The 19,899-nt window shown below is 38.4% G+C and overlaps 1 protein-coding gene across 1 annotated transcript in view; it reads left to right on the top strand.

Moving 5' to 3' along the window:
• The window catches only part of WNT8B (Wnt family member 8B), a 115,295-nt gene that overhangs the window by 22,972 nt on the left and 72,424 nt on the right, over positions 1–19,899 (top strand). Inside the window, exons 2-3 of the mRNA XM_040438420.1 lie at positions 13,607–13,695; positions 16,259–16,292. Of these exons, the coding sequence (XP_040294354.1) occupies positions 13,607–13,695; positions 16,259–16,292 (123 nt within the window). The remainder of the gene's footprint in view (positions 1–13,606; positions 13,696–16,258; positions 16,293–19,899) is intronic.

The following is a 19,899-nucleotide window of genomic DNA, read 5'->3' as shown; positions in this document are numbered from 1 at the left end:
GCAACCCTAGAGTAGAAACTCCATAAAAGTGACCCCATCTAAGAAACTACACCCCTCAAGGTATTCAAAACTGATTTTACAAACATCGTTAACCCTTTAGGTGTTCCACAAGAGTTATTGGAAAATGGAGATGAAATCTCAGAATTTAAATTCTTTGGCAAATTTTCCATTTTAATCCATTTTCCCCAGTAACAAAGCAAGGGTTAACAGCCAAACAAAACACAATCTTTATGGCCCTGATTCTGTAGTTTACAGAAACACCCCATATGTGGTCGTAAACAGCTGTACGGGCACACGGCAGGGCGCAGAAGGAAAGGAATGCCATACGGTTTTTGGAAGGCAGATTTTGCTGGACTGGTTTTTCTGACACCATGTCCCATTTGAAGGCCCCCTGATGCACCCCTAGAGTAGAAACTCCAAAAAAGTGGCCCCATTTTAGAAACTACGGGATAGGGTGGCAGTATTGTTGGTACTAGTTTAGGGTACATATGATTTTTGGTTGCTCTATATTACACTTTTTGTGAGGCAAGATAACAAGAAATAGGTGTTTTGGCACCGTTTTTATTTTTTGTTATTTACAACATTCATCTGACAGGTTAGATATTGTGATATTTTTATAGACCAGGTTGTCATGGATGCGGCGATACCTAATATGTATGCTTCCATAGTCTGAGAGCCATAATTCTTTCAGTTTTTGGGCGATTACCTTGGGTAGGGTATGATTTTTGCGGGATGAGATGATGGTTTTATTGGCACTATTTTGGGGTGCATATGACTTTTTGATCACTTGCTATTACACTTTTTGTGATGTAAGGTGACAAAAAAAGTTTATTTAGCACAGTTTTTTTTTTTTTACGGTATTCATCTGATGGGTTAGGTCATGTGATATTTTTATAGAGCCAGTCGATACGGACGCGGCGATACCTAATATGTATACTTTTTTTTTATTTATGTAAGTTTTACACAATGATTTCATTTTTTAAGCAAATAAAATCATGTTTTAGTGTTTCCATAGTCTGAGAGACATAATTTTTTCAGTTTTTGGGCGATTACCTTGGGTAGTGTATGATTTTTGCGGGATGAGATGACGGTTTTATTGGCACTATTTTGGGGTGCGTGTGACTTTTTGATCGCTTGCTATTACACTTTTTATGATGTAAGGTGACAAAAAATGGTTTATTTAGCACAGTTTTTATTTTTTATTTTTTACGGTGTTCATCTGAGGGGTTAGGTCATGTGATATTTTTATAGAGCCGGTCGATACGGACGCGTCGATACCTAATATGTATACATTTTTTTATTTATGTAAGTTTTACACAATAATATAATTTTTGAAACAAAAAAAAAATCATGTTTTAGTGTCAACATATTCTGAGAGCCATAGTTTTTTCAGTTTTTGGGCAATTATCTTAGGTAGGGTCTAATTTTTTGCGGGATGAGATGACGGTTTTATTGGCACTATTTTGAGGTGCATATGACTTTTTGATCTCTTGCCATTACACTTTTTGTGATGTAAGGTGACAAAAAATGGTTTATTTAGCACAGTTTTTTTTTTTTTTTTTTACGGTATTCATCTTAGGGGTTAGGTCATGTGATATTTTTATAGATCCGGTTGATACGAACGTGGCGATACCAAATATGTATACTTTTTTTAATTTATGTAAGTTTTACACAATAACAGCTTTTTTAAAACCAAAAAAAAGATGTTTTAGTGTCTCCATATTCTGAGCTATAGTTTTTTTTATTTTTTGGGTGATTGTCTCAGGTAGGGCTCATTTTTTGAGGGATGAGGTGACGGTTAGATTGGTACTATTTTGGTGGGCAAACGCCTTTTTGATCGCTTGCTGTTGTACTTTTTGTGATGTAAGGTGACAAAAAAATGGTTTATTTAGCACAGTTTTTTTTTTTACGGTGTTCATCTGAGGGGTTAGGTCATGTGATATGTTTATAGAGCCGGTCGATACAGACGCGGCGATACGTAATATGTATACTTTTTTTTGTCCCCTATTTGATAGGGAAATTTTTGGGGGAAAATGACGTTTTTGTATATTTTAACTTGAAACTTTTAATTTTTGAGGGGGAAAACTTTATTTTTAAAACTTTTTTTTCACTTTATTTTTTGTCCCACTTTGGGACTTGAACTTTTGGGGGTCTAATCCTTTACAATGCATTCCAATACTTCTGTATTGGAATGCATTGGCTGTATGAGTAATACTTTGTGTATTACTCATACAGTTTCCGGCCTGTGAGATCCAGGGGGCTGGATCTCACAGGCTCGTCACCGGAAGGCAGCGCGATGCCTTCCTTAGACATCGCGCTGCCTTCCATGGCATCGGGTCCCCCCCACAGCAGCATGGGGACCCAATGGCACCGCCGACCACCGCCGCTGCGCCAGGTAAAAGCCGCAAACCGCAGGTCTGAATTGACCTGCGGTTTGCGGCGATCGCCGATACGTGGGGGTCACATGAATGATTTCAGCGGGCATCCTGTCACAATTAACCCCCGCCGCGCCGCAATCTACTTTTAGACTTAGGACGTATCGGTACGTCCTAAGTCCTTAAGGACTCGGCAAACGAGGGGTTAAACATATGTATTTGACATCTATTTGTACTGGCCTGCAGTAAAATTTATATCCAATGACCGTCTAATATGTTTTCTGTCAGGTGAATGCCAAATTTTTGGGGCCTGTACTCCCGTGGCCTAAAATTAAAATTTTCTAGGCTCCAGCAGGCCACATTTTTGACAGTTTCCCTTTAAGATGCATAAAAATGGCCCCTGATTAAAATACATATTTTTTGTGGGAATTTTTGCCATTGATCCCCCTCTGGTATGTCACTGTCCATGTTGTGGGACAATTTGTGCACTTCTTGTAAGTATTTGGTGGCTGCAATAATGACCTGAAGGTTTTTCAGGTTCGTCTGCCATTAAAGTGAATGGGGCCCGTTGCAAACTTGCGGTTCGCGAACATTAGATCGCGTTCGCGCATCGTCCCGGTCGATGTTCGTCCATCACTATTTAGGACATCTGAAGGCACAGAGCTTGTTCCTGGGCCATGCCAACTGAGTGTGTCAAAGGAACCCGCCGACTGCTGGCTGTGGGTGTCTGCTGTCAGTTGAGATGATATTGAAGACTGAGTCAACCATTCCAGCACAGCGGGATTGGTCGTCAAAACACGATCGCTAGATGACAGTGGCAGCTCTGGCCTGTTGCTGCAACAATTTTGCCACTGCCCAATCCTTTGGAGAGCCCTGGCACCTCTTTGTTGGACATACTGTACAATAACGCTGGGTTCCCATCACGTTTTTCCTGTCCATTTAGCATATACAAAAACATATACGTTAAACGGATCCCTCAGACTGATGCCATACAGTGGTATCCTTTGCCCATAGAGTTCTATTGTAAAAAAAAAAAAAAAACATATACTTTTTTTTTTAAAGACTGTGCAGGATACAAGAACGTGATGTGCTGTGTTTTTGTATCCTTTTTTTTTTCTAACATGTATATAAAAGGGAGGCTTAAAATGTGATGTAAATCCGGACTAACAGTAACTGTATATGTAAAATAAGTTATTCAATGTCAATGTGGACACACCTATAACAGTATTATTAGACAGCTTATTCACCCAGTTTGAGAATCAAGGCCCAATGGAATTGCTTATCTATGAAACAAGGTGGGCACCCCAATAGCAATAATATTAGACAGCTTATTCATCCCAATTTGGGAATTAAGGCCTAATGGAATTGCTTATCTATTTAACAAGGTCGGCGCCCCAATACCAGTAGTATTAGACAGGTTAGTCATCCCAATTTGAGAATCAAGGTGTAATATAATTGCTTATCTATATAACAAGGTGGACACCCCGATAGCAATAATATTAGACAGCTTATTCACCCCAATTTGAGAATGAAGGCCTAATGGAATTGTTTATCTATTTAACAAGGTGGAGACCCCAAAAACAGTAGCATTAGACAGCTTATTCACCCCAATTGGAGAATCAAGGTGTAATATAAATGCTTATCTATATAACATGGTGGACACACCAATAACAGTATTATTAGACAGCTTATTCACCCAGTTTGAGAATCAAGGCCTAATAGAATTGCTTATCTATGAAACAAGGTGGGCACCTCAATAGCAAAATTATTAGACAGCTTATTCGCCCCAGTTTAAGAATCAAGGCCTAATGGAATGTCTATTTAACAAGGTGGACACCCCAATAACAGTTAAGTGAGAAAGTTTATTCACCCCAATTTGAGAATCAAGGCCTTATTGAATTGCTTATCTATGAAGCAAGGTGGGCACCCCAATAGCAGTAATAACAGACAGCTTATTCGCCTCAATTTGAAAATCAAGGCCTAATTGAATTGCTTATCTATTAAGCAAGGTGGACACCCCAGTAACAGTTAAAATTAGAAACCTTATTCACCCCAATTTGTAAATCTAGGCGTAATAGAATTGCTTATCTACTAAACAAGGTAGACACCCCAATAACAGCTAAATTAGACAGGTTATTCATCCCAATTAGATAGTCAAGGCCTAATGGAATTGCTTATCTATTTAACAAGGTGGACACCCCAATAACAGTTAAATGAGGAAGTTTATTCACCCCAATTAGAAAATCAAGGCCTAATTGAATTGCTTATCTATGAAACAAGGTGGGCACCCCAATAGCAGTAATAACAGACAGCTTATTCACCCCAAATTGAAAATCAAGGCCTAATTGAATTTCTTATCTATTAAGCAAGGTGGACACCCCAGTAACAGTTAAAATTAGAAACCTTATTCACCACAATTTGTGAATCAAGGCGTAATAGAATTGCTTATCTACTAATCAAGGTAGACACCCCAATAACAGTTAAATTATACAGGTTATTTATCCCAATTTGAGAATCAAGGCCTAATGGAATTGCTTTTCTATTAAACAAGGTGGACACTGTTCAGTTAGATAGCTCTGTTCCCTACACAGTGATTGATGCAAAGTGGAATGTTTCCTATGGATCCCTTTAGCTTCAGATTACAGAGCCTGCCCTGTCCCTACAGTCTCCCTATGCTCACCCTACAGTGTGTAAAAACTCTCCCCATGATATTCCACAATTAAAGGCTTCTTTAACACTGTCCCTAGCACTTTTCACGTCTCTCCCTATGCTCAGATCACAGTGAAATGGCTTACACCGCATGTGATGAGGCTTATATAGGGCTGTGACATCACAGGGGCTGGCTAGCTGCTGCTTAGCTGTCTGCATGGCATTATGGGTGATCTTGCATTCCCAGGCTTCTTACTTTCACTTTGTAACACGTGTTGCTGCCATTTTAGGAAAAAAGCATCTTGTTACCACGAAGCGCAAGGAAATTCGGATTCGTTGCGAATAAAAATTTTCCTAAACTTCGGATCAAACTTATTCTTTGGCACATACATAATAAGAATTAACAACCAGGTAATACAAGAATTGCTTAACTATAACATATATCTTATTAGGTACAGTAGAAAGTAATACAAGGATAAGTACATCTCATGCAGTTTGTCTACTGGTGGATGTGGCTTATGATCCAGACCATAAACACATTGACAAGCTGATCTGAAAACCTCTGATTCTTAGGATTACATTTCTTATTGAAGTTTACATTTATAAGTACTAGATGAGTGTTAGTAAATCCAGATGAATGTAATTCCATGCACTGTACATATAGGATCCCTTTTACTTGAACTCCCTCCTCCCTTTTAGCTGCTGTCTTCTGTCCTCTGTCTTGGTGTTTGTTTTATTGGAGCCTGGGGTGTTCTTTTGATCAACTCAATCTCTCTCTGGCACTTGAGTTCTGATTGGCTAAAGGGTTTAGAGGGAAAATCTTTAATTAAGTAGATAATCTCTTCTTAGTAGGTTTGCAGCTCCATTTCTCTACCCCCTTGGTTCTCACTTGGGATCCCTTACCGGTCCTGACTTAAACTTGCAGAAGAACAGTCTTTGCTTATAGTGTCTCAGGGTTTTCCAGTGTTGGATTATGTTGTGTATTGGTTCCCTGTTGATCATCTTCCTCCTACTTCAAGTCCATTTTGGGAATTCTTGGTAAGTAGCAATGAGTGTCAACTAACAGTTTTTATCTCTTGTATGAGGATAGGATTCATACTCAGATTAGAAAATACAGAAGTTAATAAAAATTATTTCATAATTTAGGTTAAAGGACCAGTAATAGTTGATGCGACTAAACTTTCTAGATATTTTGAAATAGATAGACAGACAGATAAATAGATAGCTTCTTTGAAGCTTGGTGCTTTTTTATGTATAACTCCCCATTCTTATCTTTAAAGTGCAAATCTGCAAATCCAGGATACATTCCTTACATCTCTTTTGCTTCTAGACACATGCTGGGTTCCTAGCATGTGATGTAAGGTCATGAAATGCAGACATCAGATTTTGCTTTAACTAGACTATCCTTTCAGTGATGATTGATTTAATTCCGACAGTATTCTATGAGGATCTTATGTGAAGGACAGCCATGATTCTGCAACTTATGTTTAAAACAACCAGTTTTTAAAGTGTTACTTTTATGCACAATTACTTTATCTTTGGAACTATTATTCAGTTGCAAGAATAATGTGTGTTCTTGAGTTTAACTAAAAGACAAAAATGCCCTTTAGTAAACAATAATAATAATGATTTCTGTGTAGTGATACATAAAAAGTATCTATTATAATATTGTATGTAAAAAATATAATGCAATAAAATCCTTTACTGATTTATGGCATATTACACCCAGAAAAGATTAGCATAGCTAGATAGGACAGACTAATATAATATTAGTTTATTACAATGTTAGTTTCCTCTTGTAATTCTTTTATCTTTTATGTTCATAAATTTAGCATATTTGTATACTGACAAGTATGTTTACAAATTATGAGGAAAAATATTTTAAATGCATAAAAAAATATTTGAAACAATCCTAAGATGGTTCTGAATAGAAAATAATTTCAAACAAAATCTTGAAACATGTGGTACATCAGTAAGCACGAACAGGACATAAACCAGAGTAACCATTCATTCTTAGGATGGGCACATCCTTAAGCTTTTTAAATCATGAGGAAGCTTACACCGATATATAAATTCAAGACATTTTTCAAATGAAATGTTGTATGATATGAAATATAGCGATTTGTATTGTCCACACATAGGTTTCTCTGAATATAGTTAACTAAATGCTAATTTTGAAGCATGAATAATAAGTGGTTTGGCCACTGCAGATTTGCATTTGTTGGAACCATTCATTTTTTGCACCATAGACATAACAATCATCAGATATTATAAAATCGATTGAATTGTTCAATATACTTGTTTCATCTATGACAGCTTTAGCCACATAATTTACTTAGGTCTTCCGGAGCGTTGCAGCAGGTCTGCCTATCCTTCATAGTCTGAATATAATTATTAATATTGTACATTCTTCAATATTTTTATTAGTTTTATTTGCCACATTTGCTTAAGATGAGTTTATTTTTTTCATTACAATTAAAATCAGTACACTTATTATAAATCATTAATATCAAACTCTTACAACCTAATTAAGATCTGACAATGTAGCAGAGCTAGTATTACTGCACCAAATAACAGGCTATATTTTATGATTTTTATTTTATTTAAATACACTTTAGACTTTCTCCTTAGGCACACTGTTGTACAGTTTTTATTAATGTACAGTTTTCTATTTATTAAAAACCACAAAAGTTTGTGATAATTTTTAATCTGCACTGACTTTAATAAATTGGATATAGTTGCAGATATATGTGAACAATCACTCATGCATAAATCCATGGTTTTACACTAAAGGTTATCTACAAATCTTCTTGTTGAAAGTGATCAAATTTTTTATTGGATTCACATTTTGAAGTTTGTCAGCCAGTAGGCTATGATGACTGTGTATTAGATAGAAGGATAGCTACTTGTTCCAGTACTATAGTTGTCATTGACACAAGTCCATATACTTGCTGCTGTTTCCTGAGAGAAGCCTGACCTTTCATTATGTTCGTCCTTACAGCAGATATATTCTATCTGAGCCTGGAGACAACCAATAATAAATTAGCCAGGGTGATTCCTTTATCTGTGTGCACAAATGATCATCTTTCTTGTGTATAGGAATTAACATGATATGACCCAGTAATAATAGTAGCCACCCCACACCAAGGTCCTTTAACTTGGAATTCCCACAAAGTAAATCATTACTATTAGGATGGAATGTCTTGGAAATTTATGGAATCTGAGATTCTAATTTGAAGTCACTTTGGTAATTACTAATTGGCCTAAATGATCAGGATTCCACCTCAGGTCAAAGTCTTGGAAGATAGCACATAACCAGTAAATAATAGTCTTTACATTCTTAACTCATTCAGTTATGCATAGGCAATGGCATTCCTTTTAAATGCATAAGAATCATTCTTCCATGTTTTTTTTTTTTTGTTTCTTTTGTTTTTTTTAAGTATTTGGTGCCATCGAGACGTTTGTAAGGAAAAAAAGTTTGGGTTGTCCAGGATTTTTAAAAAATAAAATGTCAGATTTTTTTCCAAAACAAAGCTACAGTATTGTTACCCATCGCAGCTCATCCTAAATCACTTGAATGAGGATGAGCTGCAATATTAAAGATAACCAATGAACAAATGTTGGGTTGCTTCTGGAAAAAAAAATCTGACATTTAGAATCTTGGAAACTCCTTTTATTAAGGGCTATTTAGTACCTTAAATATATATTATAACGTAAAAATTATTTTTCAGCTGTGACTGATCAATGTTTTAATGAACCAGTTAACATCAAACGGAATACAGAACAATCATTTTTGAGGGTAGTAAAGTGTAATTTATTTATGCATATACTGTATTTCTATTCCAAAAAAAATAATAAACTTAATGTAAATTTATATTCATGGAACAAAGGTGATTTTAATACAATTTTAACAGCTTCTAATGTAAAACTCATATTGATTGCTATAAAACGCCCATTTTCTTGGGTTTAGGGGGCAGACAATTATCAGGAATGCACTGTTAGTTCCTGATAATTGCCTGCTCAATAGAGGAGGTGAGAGTACATATACATGCAGAAATCACCTCCGCCGTACGGGGAGGAATGATTGCTCATCCTCATACAGATTCATTGTTTCTGGGCAGCAGATCCCTGATTACACAGAATGTTTGCTGCTCAGAAACAATTTTTTTTTTGTTTCAGCATCAAGTGGGCGGTCAGCAGCACCATTACATGGTTCGATTATTGGTAACTAGCATTTGTATGAACATTCGTTCCTGATAATCGTCCCATGTAAAAGGGACCTTTAGGACCCTATTAGACTTTCAGATATTTAGACAGAACAATTTCTGATTATCTATAACCTCATATTAGATTGCCAGATATTTGGGCAGGACAAGCGTTGATCGACAATAGACACATTAATCAGTGTATTAGGGGAGGAACAAATGCTACTGCAATTATTCCTCCCTCATTCAGTTCTAATAATTATTGGCAGCACATTCCTGATTCTGTGCTCCCGGTAATCGTGCATATTTCATTCTGATAATATATGCAAATTATCAGACAATAGGCATTTGCTCATGTATTGGCGGATCAGTAGCACAATCATACAGGCCAATTATTAGTAAAGAATGTTCCTATGAACGCTTGTTCCTATTAATTGGCCCAAAAATTGCTTAGTCTAATGTTGAAATTACACTATTATCGAGCCGAGTAACTGGAATGAATGTTTGTACGAATGCTCATTTCCGATAATCAAACCACATAGAGGTACAGCCGATCCCTCCATGATGACCAGTCATCAGGTAAATCCATTGTTTATGCAGAACATTAAATCATTATTTATGGGTAGCTGATCATGTGTGTAAAGTGCCAACTGCTGCCCAGAAACAATGAATTGGTATGAAGACGAGTGATGGCTGCGGCCCATACAGTGCAGGTGATTGCTGAATATAAATGAAGCTTTTCACCTCCACTTACAAGCAGGAGGTGATTGGGAAGGAACCATAATTGCCTGCTCAGTTGATTCTAAATGCGTCTTAGTAGGGTTTTTATTCCCCTTTCAGCAAAGAATTTCTAGGATGAAAGTGAAGATGTGCACGAGTGTGAAGGATGTTTGTTTAGATATAAGTGAATCTGCTTACAGGCATACTAATTACATTAAGCCTTCCACTGATAAAAGATAAGACTTTCTTAACTTTTACGACTGTCATAAAAAAAGGCAATCCTCTGGAAAACCAGATATGTGCCTCCTATGCTGTGGAAACTAAAGATAACAATCAGATGTTTCCAGTGATATATTGTTAAGTGGTTTAGCCAAATGTTTGTGACCTTTTCTTTTTGTTGTCCTGGAATCACCAGAACACATCTTGATCAAATCTAAATATATAGGGAGTCATTTATTAAGACCTGCGTTTTAGACACCGGTCTTAATATCCCCTATAGCTGGCGGTGGATCCGTCTGAGTTATGTAGAGGCACCAGCCACTACATAAATTCGGCTGATCCACTGCCGCTTCTAAATGTAAGACAGCTTTTAAACGTAGAAAATGATAAATGAGATGGGCCTGCCCGTCCGTCCCCTTCCCCACCTACTTTTTTAGACCTGGTGTGAGTGGGAAAACTCACAGATTGCAGCGCAAAGGACCGTTGCTCCACAATCTGCACCAGAAATACGCCTAATATAGGGTGACTATTGGGCTATGTATTGATAATACTGTTTGCTATAATGATCAAAAAGAAGATTTGTTGCAAAGTATTCAACTGAAGTCAAGGATATTCTTTTATATGTGTGGTTAAGGACCGGGAGTGATAGCTCTTTGAAGAGGCCACAGCACTGCGGTGAGCGCTGAAGCCTCTTACTAGGCCTGTGACATCACCTTCATCAGTCACATGGCCTATTCGGAGCTCAGTCCCATTCATGTGAATGGGGCTTAGTTGCAATACCAAACACAGCCGGTATCCAATGGACGGCGGTGTGCTTGGTAAGCTGCAACAAAGCCTCAAACAGCTGATTGTGGGGGGTGACAGAAGTCAGCCTCCCACTGATCATATATTGATGGCCTATCCTGAGGATAGGCCATCAATATGAAAATCTTGGAAAACCTCTTTAATAAAGAAAACAAATACTAAAATGATTTATGCCAAAAATACCTGCATTTCAGTACTAAATGCCTCCAAAGGTGTCCATGGTCTTTAAAGGAGTTGTCCAGCCTAGCAGCCAACAACCCCAATAGTGGTAACATGTGGCCAAGTAAAAATAAACAACTCACCTTTCTCCAGTCACGCCATTCCCATTCTAGCCAGGAATGGGGCAGCAGCACAAAAACGGTGGGTCTGCAGCTAGAAGAGTATTTTTTTTTTTTACCCATCATTGGGGTTGTTAAATAAGGCTGGACAGCTCTTTAAGTTTATTTTCCAAACATTATGTTGTTTATAGTAGATATAAAAAGAAAAAAACTTAATGAGGAAAAGTTGTAACTGTATAATTTTAACAATCAAAAATGCAAGGGAATGTCACTAATCCCAGGAAAATAAAATTGGAAAGAGGCCTTTAGTCCTATTCTTTTTTTTACTGTTTTAACACACACCAAAATATGTAAGATCCTGCAAACCAAAATACCATAAACATATTCTTACATGTGCATAAAAGTGCTTCTAGATTAAATCCATACAATCTTATTACCTCCATAATTTTATTTATTAAATGTTAAATGTAATATTCTGCACTGTTTGATATGCTGGTTTAATGACACTTTTGCAAAAGCTTAAAAGAGTTGTCCTATTTTGTCAATCCCTACTTAAAAAGGTCCCCCAACAATAATCTGATCACAAGTTGTTCTGCTGCTGGAACTACCAGCAATCAGATGTAATCTGCTTGGAAACAAGAAATAAAGAATTGCATAGTTATCATTTGCTGTACAAACTTGAAAACAGGATATAAGAAAATGTAAGATGTAGGCGTTTTTATATTTTGTATGTATGTATAATTTTTAACTGAACATTTTAGAAGACAATGAAATATGATTATGTATGGTGTATGGTGTCCTTCCTAGGATTTAAAAAATATTCCAATATTATTACTGCAATATTGATAATCTACCTGCCATAATAATATACTTATGCTCATTTGGCTTCAAAATAGCATTTCTCATAGGCCTATGTACAGTACATAGCATGTGGATAGAGCATGCACATTGGCAAATGGAATTTGCTTCTAGGGAAGAATATCAATGTAAAACGGAATGCGTTGGAACATGCCTTGATTTTTTTTTCATCATAGGTTCTCATGGAGAATTCTTGCATGCTTCCATATAAAGTCTAAGAACCATAGAGGTACAGTATGTGCCCATAGTAGGAGCCTTATATGGGTATGTCCAGCTCAATTGTTCCACTAAAAGGGCAGATATCCATTGCATTGTAAGGCATTGACATATTATAGCCATTTTATCTATGGTAAAAGACAAAAAGCTAAAAATCTGACTTTTATTTATGTCTGTATTCAGATGGTCTGAAATAAAGATATCAATTGCAATTCGGATGAATTGTATGATAGGGAGGGTTACTAGATTACTTATACTGACAGTTTTTTTGCATTTTATAACTATTTTTCTTGGAGAAATTTGGTGGTGTCAGCTTAACACAGTCCACATCGAGAAATTAACAATTTAGATAAGGCAGCTGCTGATTTTCAAAAAGGCATGAGTGATCACAGACTGTGCTAATGTGTTTGCCCAGACCTGGAAATTTTTATAGTAATTGTGTTAATTGGACATGAGAATGAACATAAAGAGAGACAGAGATAGAGAGTGGAATTTATTTACGAGCAGGAAATTTAGAGGTCCTGTGTGCTACACAGTCATGTCTAGACAAGTGTGCTTTCACAGTATTCTTGCATTGCATTCTAAAACGTATCTCCATTCATCTACAGGCAGAAAATATATTTAAAAAACTACTAACACAAATGTGTCTAAATAGAATATAAAGCTGTGTATAGGCATGCTTTACACAAACCTTTCTGTAGATAATTAGTAGATTAGAAGTCCAACAGTCAATGAATGTTTGTGTATGTGAAGTCTATAACAAGGACATTTGGTCTCTTCAAAGCTATCCATTCACTTTTACATAGTCCAATTGCAGATTAGAGAACACTGGTATTACCACTACTGTTCCTTCACCCTTAGATCCACTTCATACCAGGTGTGACTGGGTTTAGAGTTAATAGGATTATGATAATGTTGACTGGTCACCAGCATCAATGTTTTTCCACATGTTCTTTATCCCTTTTTGTCCTGTGGTATCAGAGGTTACCTCTTCAAATTAATCCCCCTGGTATCCTGTTTGGTCCTAAATGCTTTAAAGAAATACAGCCCTTGGCATTTCCCAACCTAAATACATTTGATTTGAAGAGGTAAAATGAAGTGCTTGGCATAGGCTCTGAATGGAAACTCACACTAGAATTATGCAGTTCTGCAATGGCTGTTCCCCCTTCTTTCAATATCCTGTTTTAGAAAAAGCTCCATAGAAATGGTTACCAAGTAACTTCAAAAATACGTGGTGTGCGAGTTTTAATTTTAAGCCTCTTCATAATTAAATGTTATTTAGAACTGGCTGAAAGACAAGAGTTTGACACAACTGAAAGTGTTGAAGCCCAACCAGAAAGTGGAAGCCTTTGCATCATCTACAGACAGTTTGTATAATTCTGAGCTTTGGGGCCGAAGCTTGAGCATTCTTTCATTGAAATGCTATGTGTAGAGTTAGACACTCAAATCCAGAGGCATCTGTTAGGAGATATTTTTAAAACCACTGAAATAATATCTTTCATAGCTGATTACTGTGAGAATTTTAGTTACTTATGCTTATAGAAAATTCTTGTACTATTAACTTTTATGTATTGATATAAGTATTTGTTGTGTCTTTAGAGAACGTCGTTTTATGATGAAATATCTTGAAGGTTAATACCTTTTATGAATAAAATTGATTACTACCATTTTACAATAGAAAATGTTTACTACCATTTTACAGTGGAAAAGATGGAGGGGGACTATGTCAAATGGTACATTAAAAGGGTTACCAGCAATACCCACTGATAATTTATCCTCGGGGTCGGGTGTCAATGTACCATAGGTAGTGGCTTGACCCCTGATATACCCAATGATATGTAAAACTAAAGGCCTTCAATGTGATTTAGGCACAGCCACAATCATACATTATGATTAGACTTGCCAATACATCGGCCCCTCCGTTTTGCTCACCAGGGTCAAACTCCTATGATCCCCAAGGATGGGTCATCAATGAATTTTACTAGAAAACCATTTCAACTGCTTCTCTACCCTATCTAAATGAACAATATTTTAATGGAAAAGAGACACATATTCATGTTTGATCTAGGAATTTCTTCCAATGGCCTGCAAGAATAAACTGTCTGAAATATAACAACATTTATAATTTAGAGAGGAACCTGATTACAGTGATGTTATAGTGAAGTTCAGGAGAAGTTATGCAGAGTGAAGCAGAGTTAAGGTCCATTTACACTAGCCATTTCACTTACCACTGTATATTCCTGGAAAACCTGGAAAGCCATTTTAGAGATACTGTAGTATGTAGCAATAGATGGCTCTTGCGTTCCTACAACTCCACTTCAACAGCGCTGTGGTAGCGCAGCAGTACTGCTCCTACTGCAACCAAAATGCCAACAACAAAAAATCTAAATAATTGGTACCACACTAGCTGTCTAGATCAATATCACCCTAGTGACCCTACTCTTCCTTGTTATCCTGCACCAGTTTGGAACAGTAATAGCCTCAAACTACTCTTAGTTTGCAAACACTCATATGCATATGTATTGCTGCTACCTACAGTATACGATGACTGTACGGTTCTTGTCATCTTCAGCTCATAGTGTTAAGATAAAAAAAAGGTGATAGGTATTTTTCCATTACAGTCCACTATGCATCTTCAGTCTACACACAGTGAGATGTAATCTGCTCGGAGCGTGCCACAGCCGGTGGTACAGCTCCTTGCACTCGTATCCTCGTTTAAACTGAACACTAAGTGATGTCATTTGTTTGGGTTATGGTTACCTTCAAGTGACATCACTAAGTGCTTGGTTTGAGTGAGGCCAGGGCACGCTCCGAGAATATTATGTCCTACTGTGTGTAGACTGAAGTGGCATGGTGGACCTTAATGGACAAGTATCTATCATCTCTCTTGTATCTTAACACCATCAGCCGAATAGGAAGAAAACAAGGGTCATCTCCTTACGAATACACGTAGGAGCAATGCATATGCATACAATTGTTTGCATTAGGGGTATTAATCTACTATACATAGGAGTAGTTTGAGGCTGTTACTATTCCGAACAGGTGCAGGATAACAAGGAAGAGGATGATTGTATTGATCTAGACAGCTTTCGCGACAGAAATTATTTACATTTTAGTAATACCTTTTATCGATCAACTGGAAAGGTAGCCTCGGTCACAGATTCCAGCAGAAATAAATGACTGCATGCAGCTGTATTTTGCCTGGCAAAATGCTGGTACTCATGACAGAACACAGTGGGACCCATTATATTGAATGGAATCTGGCGGGCGCTGGCGTCGTCCAGCATATACCAGATCCTGCGATATTAGTATTCTGTTCCTATGCGAGAACAGAATACCGGAATCTAGGCGCATGTGTGTCCTTAGCCTAAGGTGGTAAGGTGGCCATGCTGACCGTTATTTCTTTGACAGCCCCATTGGCCAATGGTGCATATTTATTTTCATAGGGAGAAAGGAATAAGCCACTGCCAAATACCCCTGGCTTATCTCCTATGGGAAGAAAAGATTGGGCATGTTGAAGTCTGGATAGTCAGGTAACATCCATACACATAAGATCATTGGCCGATCCTGATGAAATAGGTTGTCCCCCGAATTTCACCTAATGTGTATAGACATCTTTAATCTTTTAGCAGTTCAAGGCTGATCTGTCACAGCTTGAATTCCATTTTTTTGCTGTTATGACAGAAAGAAAAAAGGGATTCCTAATTCAGATGTGAAATATTCTTCACATAATAAAACCACCTTCTTATTCATATTTTCATGTGAAATTTTTATTGAAATCTTCAGCTATTAAATACTGTGAAAACACACAAACATACATAGGTCTATCCACCTATTCAATGTAATATAAGGGATTGAAAAATTCCTGGAATGGTGTGAATGATGAAGCTGGGGTTTGTTTCTTTCAATTAATGGTTTGCTCTGACTCTTGCAGGTCAGTGAACAATTTTCTGATGACCGGCCCCAAGGTAAGAGACATTCCTTTGATCTACATGTAGACTTTGTAAAATAATTTCTAGTCTGTGCAAGATCTCATTTGTAATCAGCAGCAGGGTTGAAGCTTTGTCTTGTGTTGTAACTACTATCGTACAGTATACAAAGTACTGTAGAATATGAATTTACCTTAATTTCTGCAATTAACAAAAGTTATTTTTATTTTGGGACCTAAAGAGCAATTCACCAGTTATATATTTATACTCGTCTCTATTGACATGTGTTTGGAAACTTCTCTTGCTCAGTGTGACTATGGTTAAAGTGGTTTTACCATCACAGAAATTGATGGAATATTGCTAGAGCCTGCCCTCACTTTCTAATCAGTAGGGGTCTGTCTACACTGATCCTGAGAAAGATGGGGCTCCAGAGCTAGTTTAATGTTGCATTTCCTTCAAAGTTTTTTCCCTGCACAGAGTGCAGTGTCCTGGAAGCCCACTGCAAAGTGTTAATGCACTGTATTTTATGCACTGTGTATGCCCCAAAAGACTGTATATGGAGTGGGAGGTTCTTAGCTACTGTTACTAGACAGAGCTGGCACCACCTCTTCCTCTCCAGGAGAAAGTGAGCTAGTCTATTGTTAGCTGCAGGCGAGCAAACACTTAAAAATAGTGTGGAGCACAGGTAACAGGGAGCCTTCAGGTCCAACGCATTACAACACCATAAGCGTGCCAGCCCTTGAGGGAAGAGAATTATTGGATGCATCAGAAAGTTCAGAGACCTTATAAGGAGGATTGTAGAGCATTTGTCATTGAAAGGTAATGGACCTACATTGAGGCTACAGAAATCTCTGCATACTGGTGGGAGTAAATAACCTTCAGGCCTTCCACTATATCAAAAGAAAGAGTTCAGAGACTGTATTTGACTAAAGATACTACAGAGCTATCATATAACCAGAGTGACAGAGGTCAGTTGCACCCCTTGGTCCATTTTTACCAAGATTGTGATGAACATAAGAGATTCATCCCCCTATCTCCCATATACAACCCTGGAAAAAATAAATTCTATGGAAAAAGGTAATTTTTTAACTTGTTTTTTTTATTTATTATTTAATAAAACTTTTTTATTTATTTTTTAACCATCTAGTCCCAAAAGGGGGCTATAACAGGTGATCTTTTGATCTCTTCTATAATTCATTGTACAACTTATGTCGTACAGTGCATTATACTGTCAGTGCTATACTGACAGTCACCTTCAGGGTGCACCAGAGAAGCGCAGGGAAACACTGCAGGCAGGCCTGGAGCCTTCATTGGGCCTCAGGCTGCCTAGCACAGACATCGCCCCCAACTTTCCCATCCCGATCTCATTCGTGGGGTGCCGATTTGTGCAGCACTTATACTGAGCCACTGTAAAAAGGTGGAAGCCCACCCTAAGGCTCCTTAGTGACCTCTGTAAAAAAGACATATTGGTGGTCACTAAGGGGTTAAAGTGTTTTTCAAAAATTAGAAAAAAATTATCTGCCTTTTTTTCCCAGAAATAGCTCAACTCTGGATTTAGTCTGGTACTGCCGATCAGCCCTATTCAGTTTAAGGCCCCTTTCTCACGAGCGATACGGACAGATTGTTTCAGAATCTGTTCAGGAAAAAAATTATGGTTTTGCAAGTTCAATCAGTTTTGTCTGCAATTGCAGTCAGTATTGCAGTCAGTGCATTTTTTCTGCCCAGATTGTATCCGGATAGCATGCATTTTTAAGACGAAAAAAAAACCCTGAAGAATAACAATCTACATTTCCTAGCAACCATCAGTGAAAAATACATTGCATCCGGATGCCTTCCGTTCTTCATGCAACCCCATTGACTTCTATGTAGTCAGGGTTTTGTGAAAAACGCACAATATAGACCATTATGCAATTTTTCCTGAGACACACACACCTTAAAATGAATGGGTCAGTATTATGTCCGGATGCTATGTGTTCATCACACACATCACATCCGGACGGAAAACTTGCTGGTGTGAAAGAGGCCTAAGAGAGATAAGCTGCAATACCAGACACAGCCAATAATCACGAGTGTCACTGTTTCAGGAACAAGGCAGTCAGATAAAAAAAAAAAAAGAAATGCAAGTTGGGAAATGTTGGCAGATAAGAGTCAGAAGACAGTTGGACAGAATCAACAGGCCAGGGGATTAGCCAATAGCCATAATTAGGATTCAAGGAATGGAGGAGACATCAGGAAGAGTAAAGATAGCTGTAAAGCTAGAGACAGGAAAGACTAAACTTCGGCTGTATAAAATTTTGGAAAAAAGGCTCCGTATGGAGCTGGATAAGCACTTTAAAGAAAAAATTGTCTGAGGTTTATGGATTACTTACCCTATCAGTGGTGATATCATTAGTCTTTGAGGGTTGTCAGAGCAATGTGACTAAGGCCTCCTGCACACGACCGTTGTGTGCACCCGTGGCCATTGTGCCGTTTTCCGTTTTTTTTTCCGCGGACCCATTGACTTTCAATGGGTCCGCGAAAAATCGGAAAATGCACCGTTTGGCAGCCGCATCCGTGATCCGTGTTTCCTGGCCGTGAAAAAAATACGACCTGTCCTATTTTTTTCACGGCCAACGGTTCACGGACCCATTCAAGTCAATGGGTCTGTGAAAAAACACGGATGCACACAAGATTGGCATCCGTGTCCGTGGTCCGTGGCCGTAGGCTACTTTCATGCAGACGGATCCGAAGATCCGTCTGCATTAGGCCTCCTGCACCTGACCGTTTTTTTTTGAGGTCCGCAAAAACGGGTTCCGTTTTTCCGTGATCCGTGACCGTTTTTTCGTCCGTGGGTCTTCCTTGATTTTTGGAGGATCCACGGACATGAAAAAAAAAAGTCGTTTTGGTGTCCGCCTGGCCGTGCGGAGCCAAACGGATCCGTCCTGACTTACAATGCAAGTCAATGGGGACGGATCCGTTTGACGTTGACACAATATGGTGCAATTGCAAACGGATCCGTCCCCCATTGACTTTCAATGTAAAGTCAGGAGTTAATATACCATAGGATCGGAGTTTTCTCCAATCCAATGGTATATTTTAACTTGAAGCGTCCCCATCACCATGGGAACGCCTCTATGTTAGAATATACCATCGGATTTGAGTTACATCGTGAAACTCATATCCGACAGTATATTCTAACACAGAGGCGTTCCCATGGTGATGGGGACGCTTCAAGTTAGAATATCCTACGAACTGTGTACATGACTGCCCCCTGCTGCCTGGCAGCACCCGATCTCTTACAGGGGTTGTGATCAGCACAATTAACCCCTCAGGTGCCGCACACTGGGGGGCCGGGGGAGGCCGCACACTGGCCACCAATGATATTACAATAGAGGGAGGGAAGGGGGGCCGGGGGAGGCCGCACACTGGCCACCAATGATATTACAATAGAGGGAGAGAAGGGGGGCCGGGGGAGGCCGCACACTGACCACCAATGATATTACAATAGAGGGATGGGGGGGTGGGGGGGGGCCGCACTGGCCACCAATGAAATTAAAACTGGGGAGGGAGGGGGGTCTGCCCCCTCCTGCCTGGCAGCACCTGATCTCTTACAGGGGGCTAAGATATGCACAATTAACCCCTCAGGTGTGTAACCTGAGGGGTTAAT

Source organism: Bufo bufo, chromosome 6 (genome assembly GCF_905171765.1).
Source record: "Bufo bufo chromosome 6, aBufBuf1.1, whole genome shotgun sequence".
Lineage (NCBI taxonomy): Eukaryota > Metazoa > Chordata > Amphibia > Anura > Bufonidae > Bufo > Bufo bufo.
The sequence above is the reverse complement of the archived record's forward strand: the minus strand, read 5'-3'. Positions and strand labels throughout refer to the sequence as shown.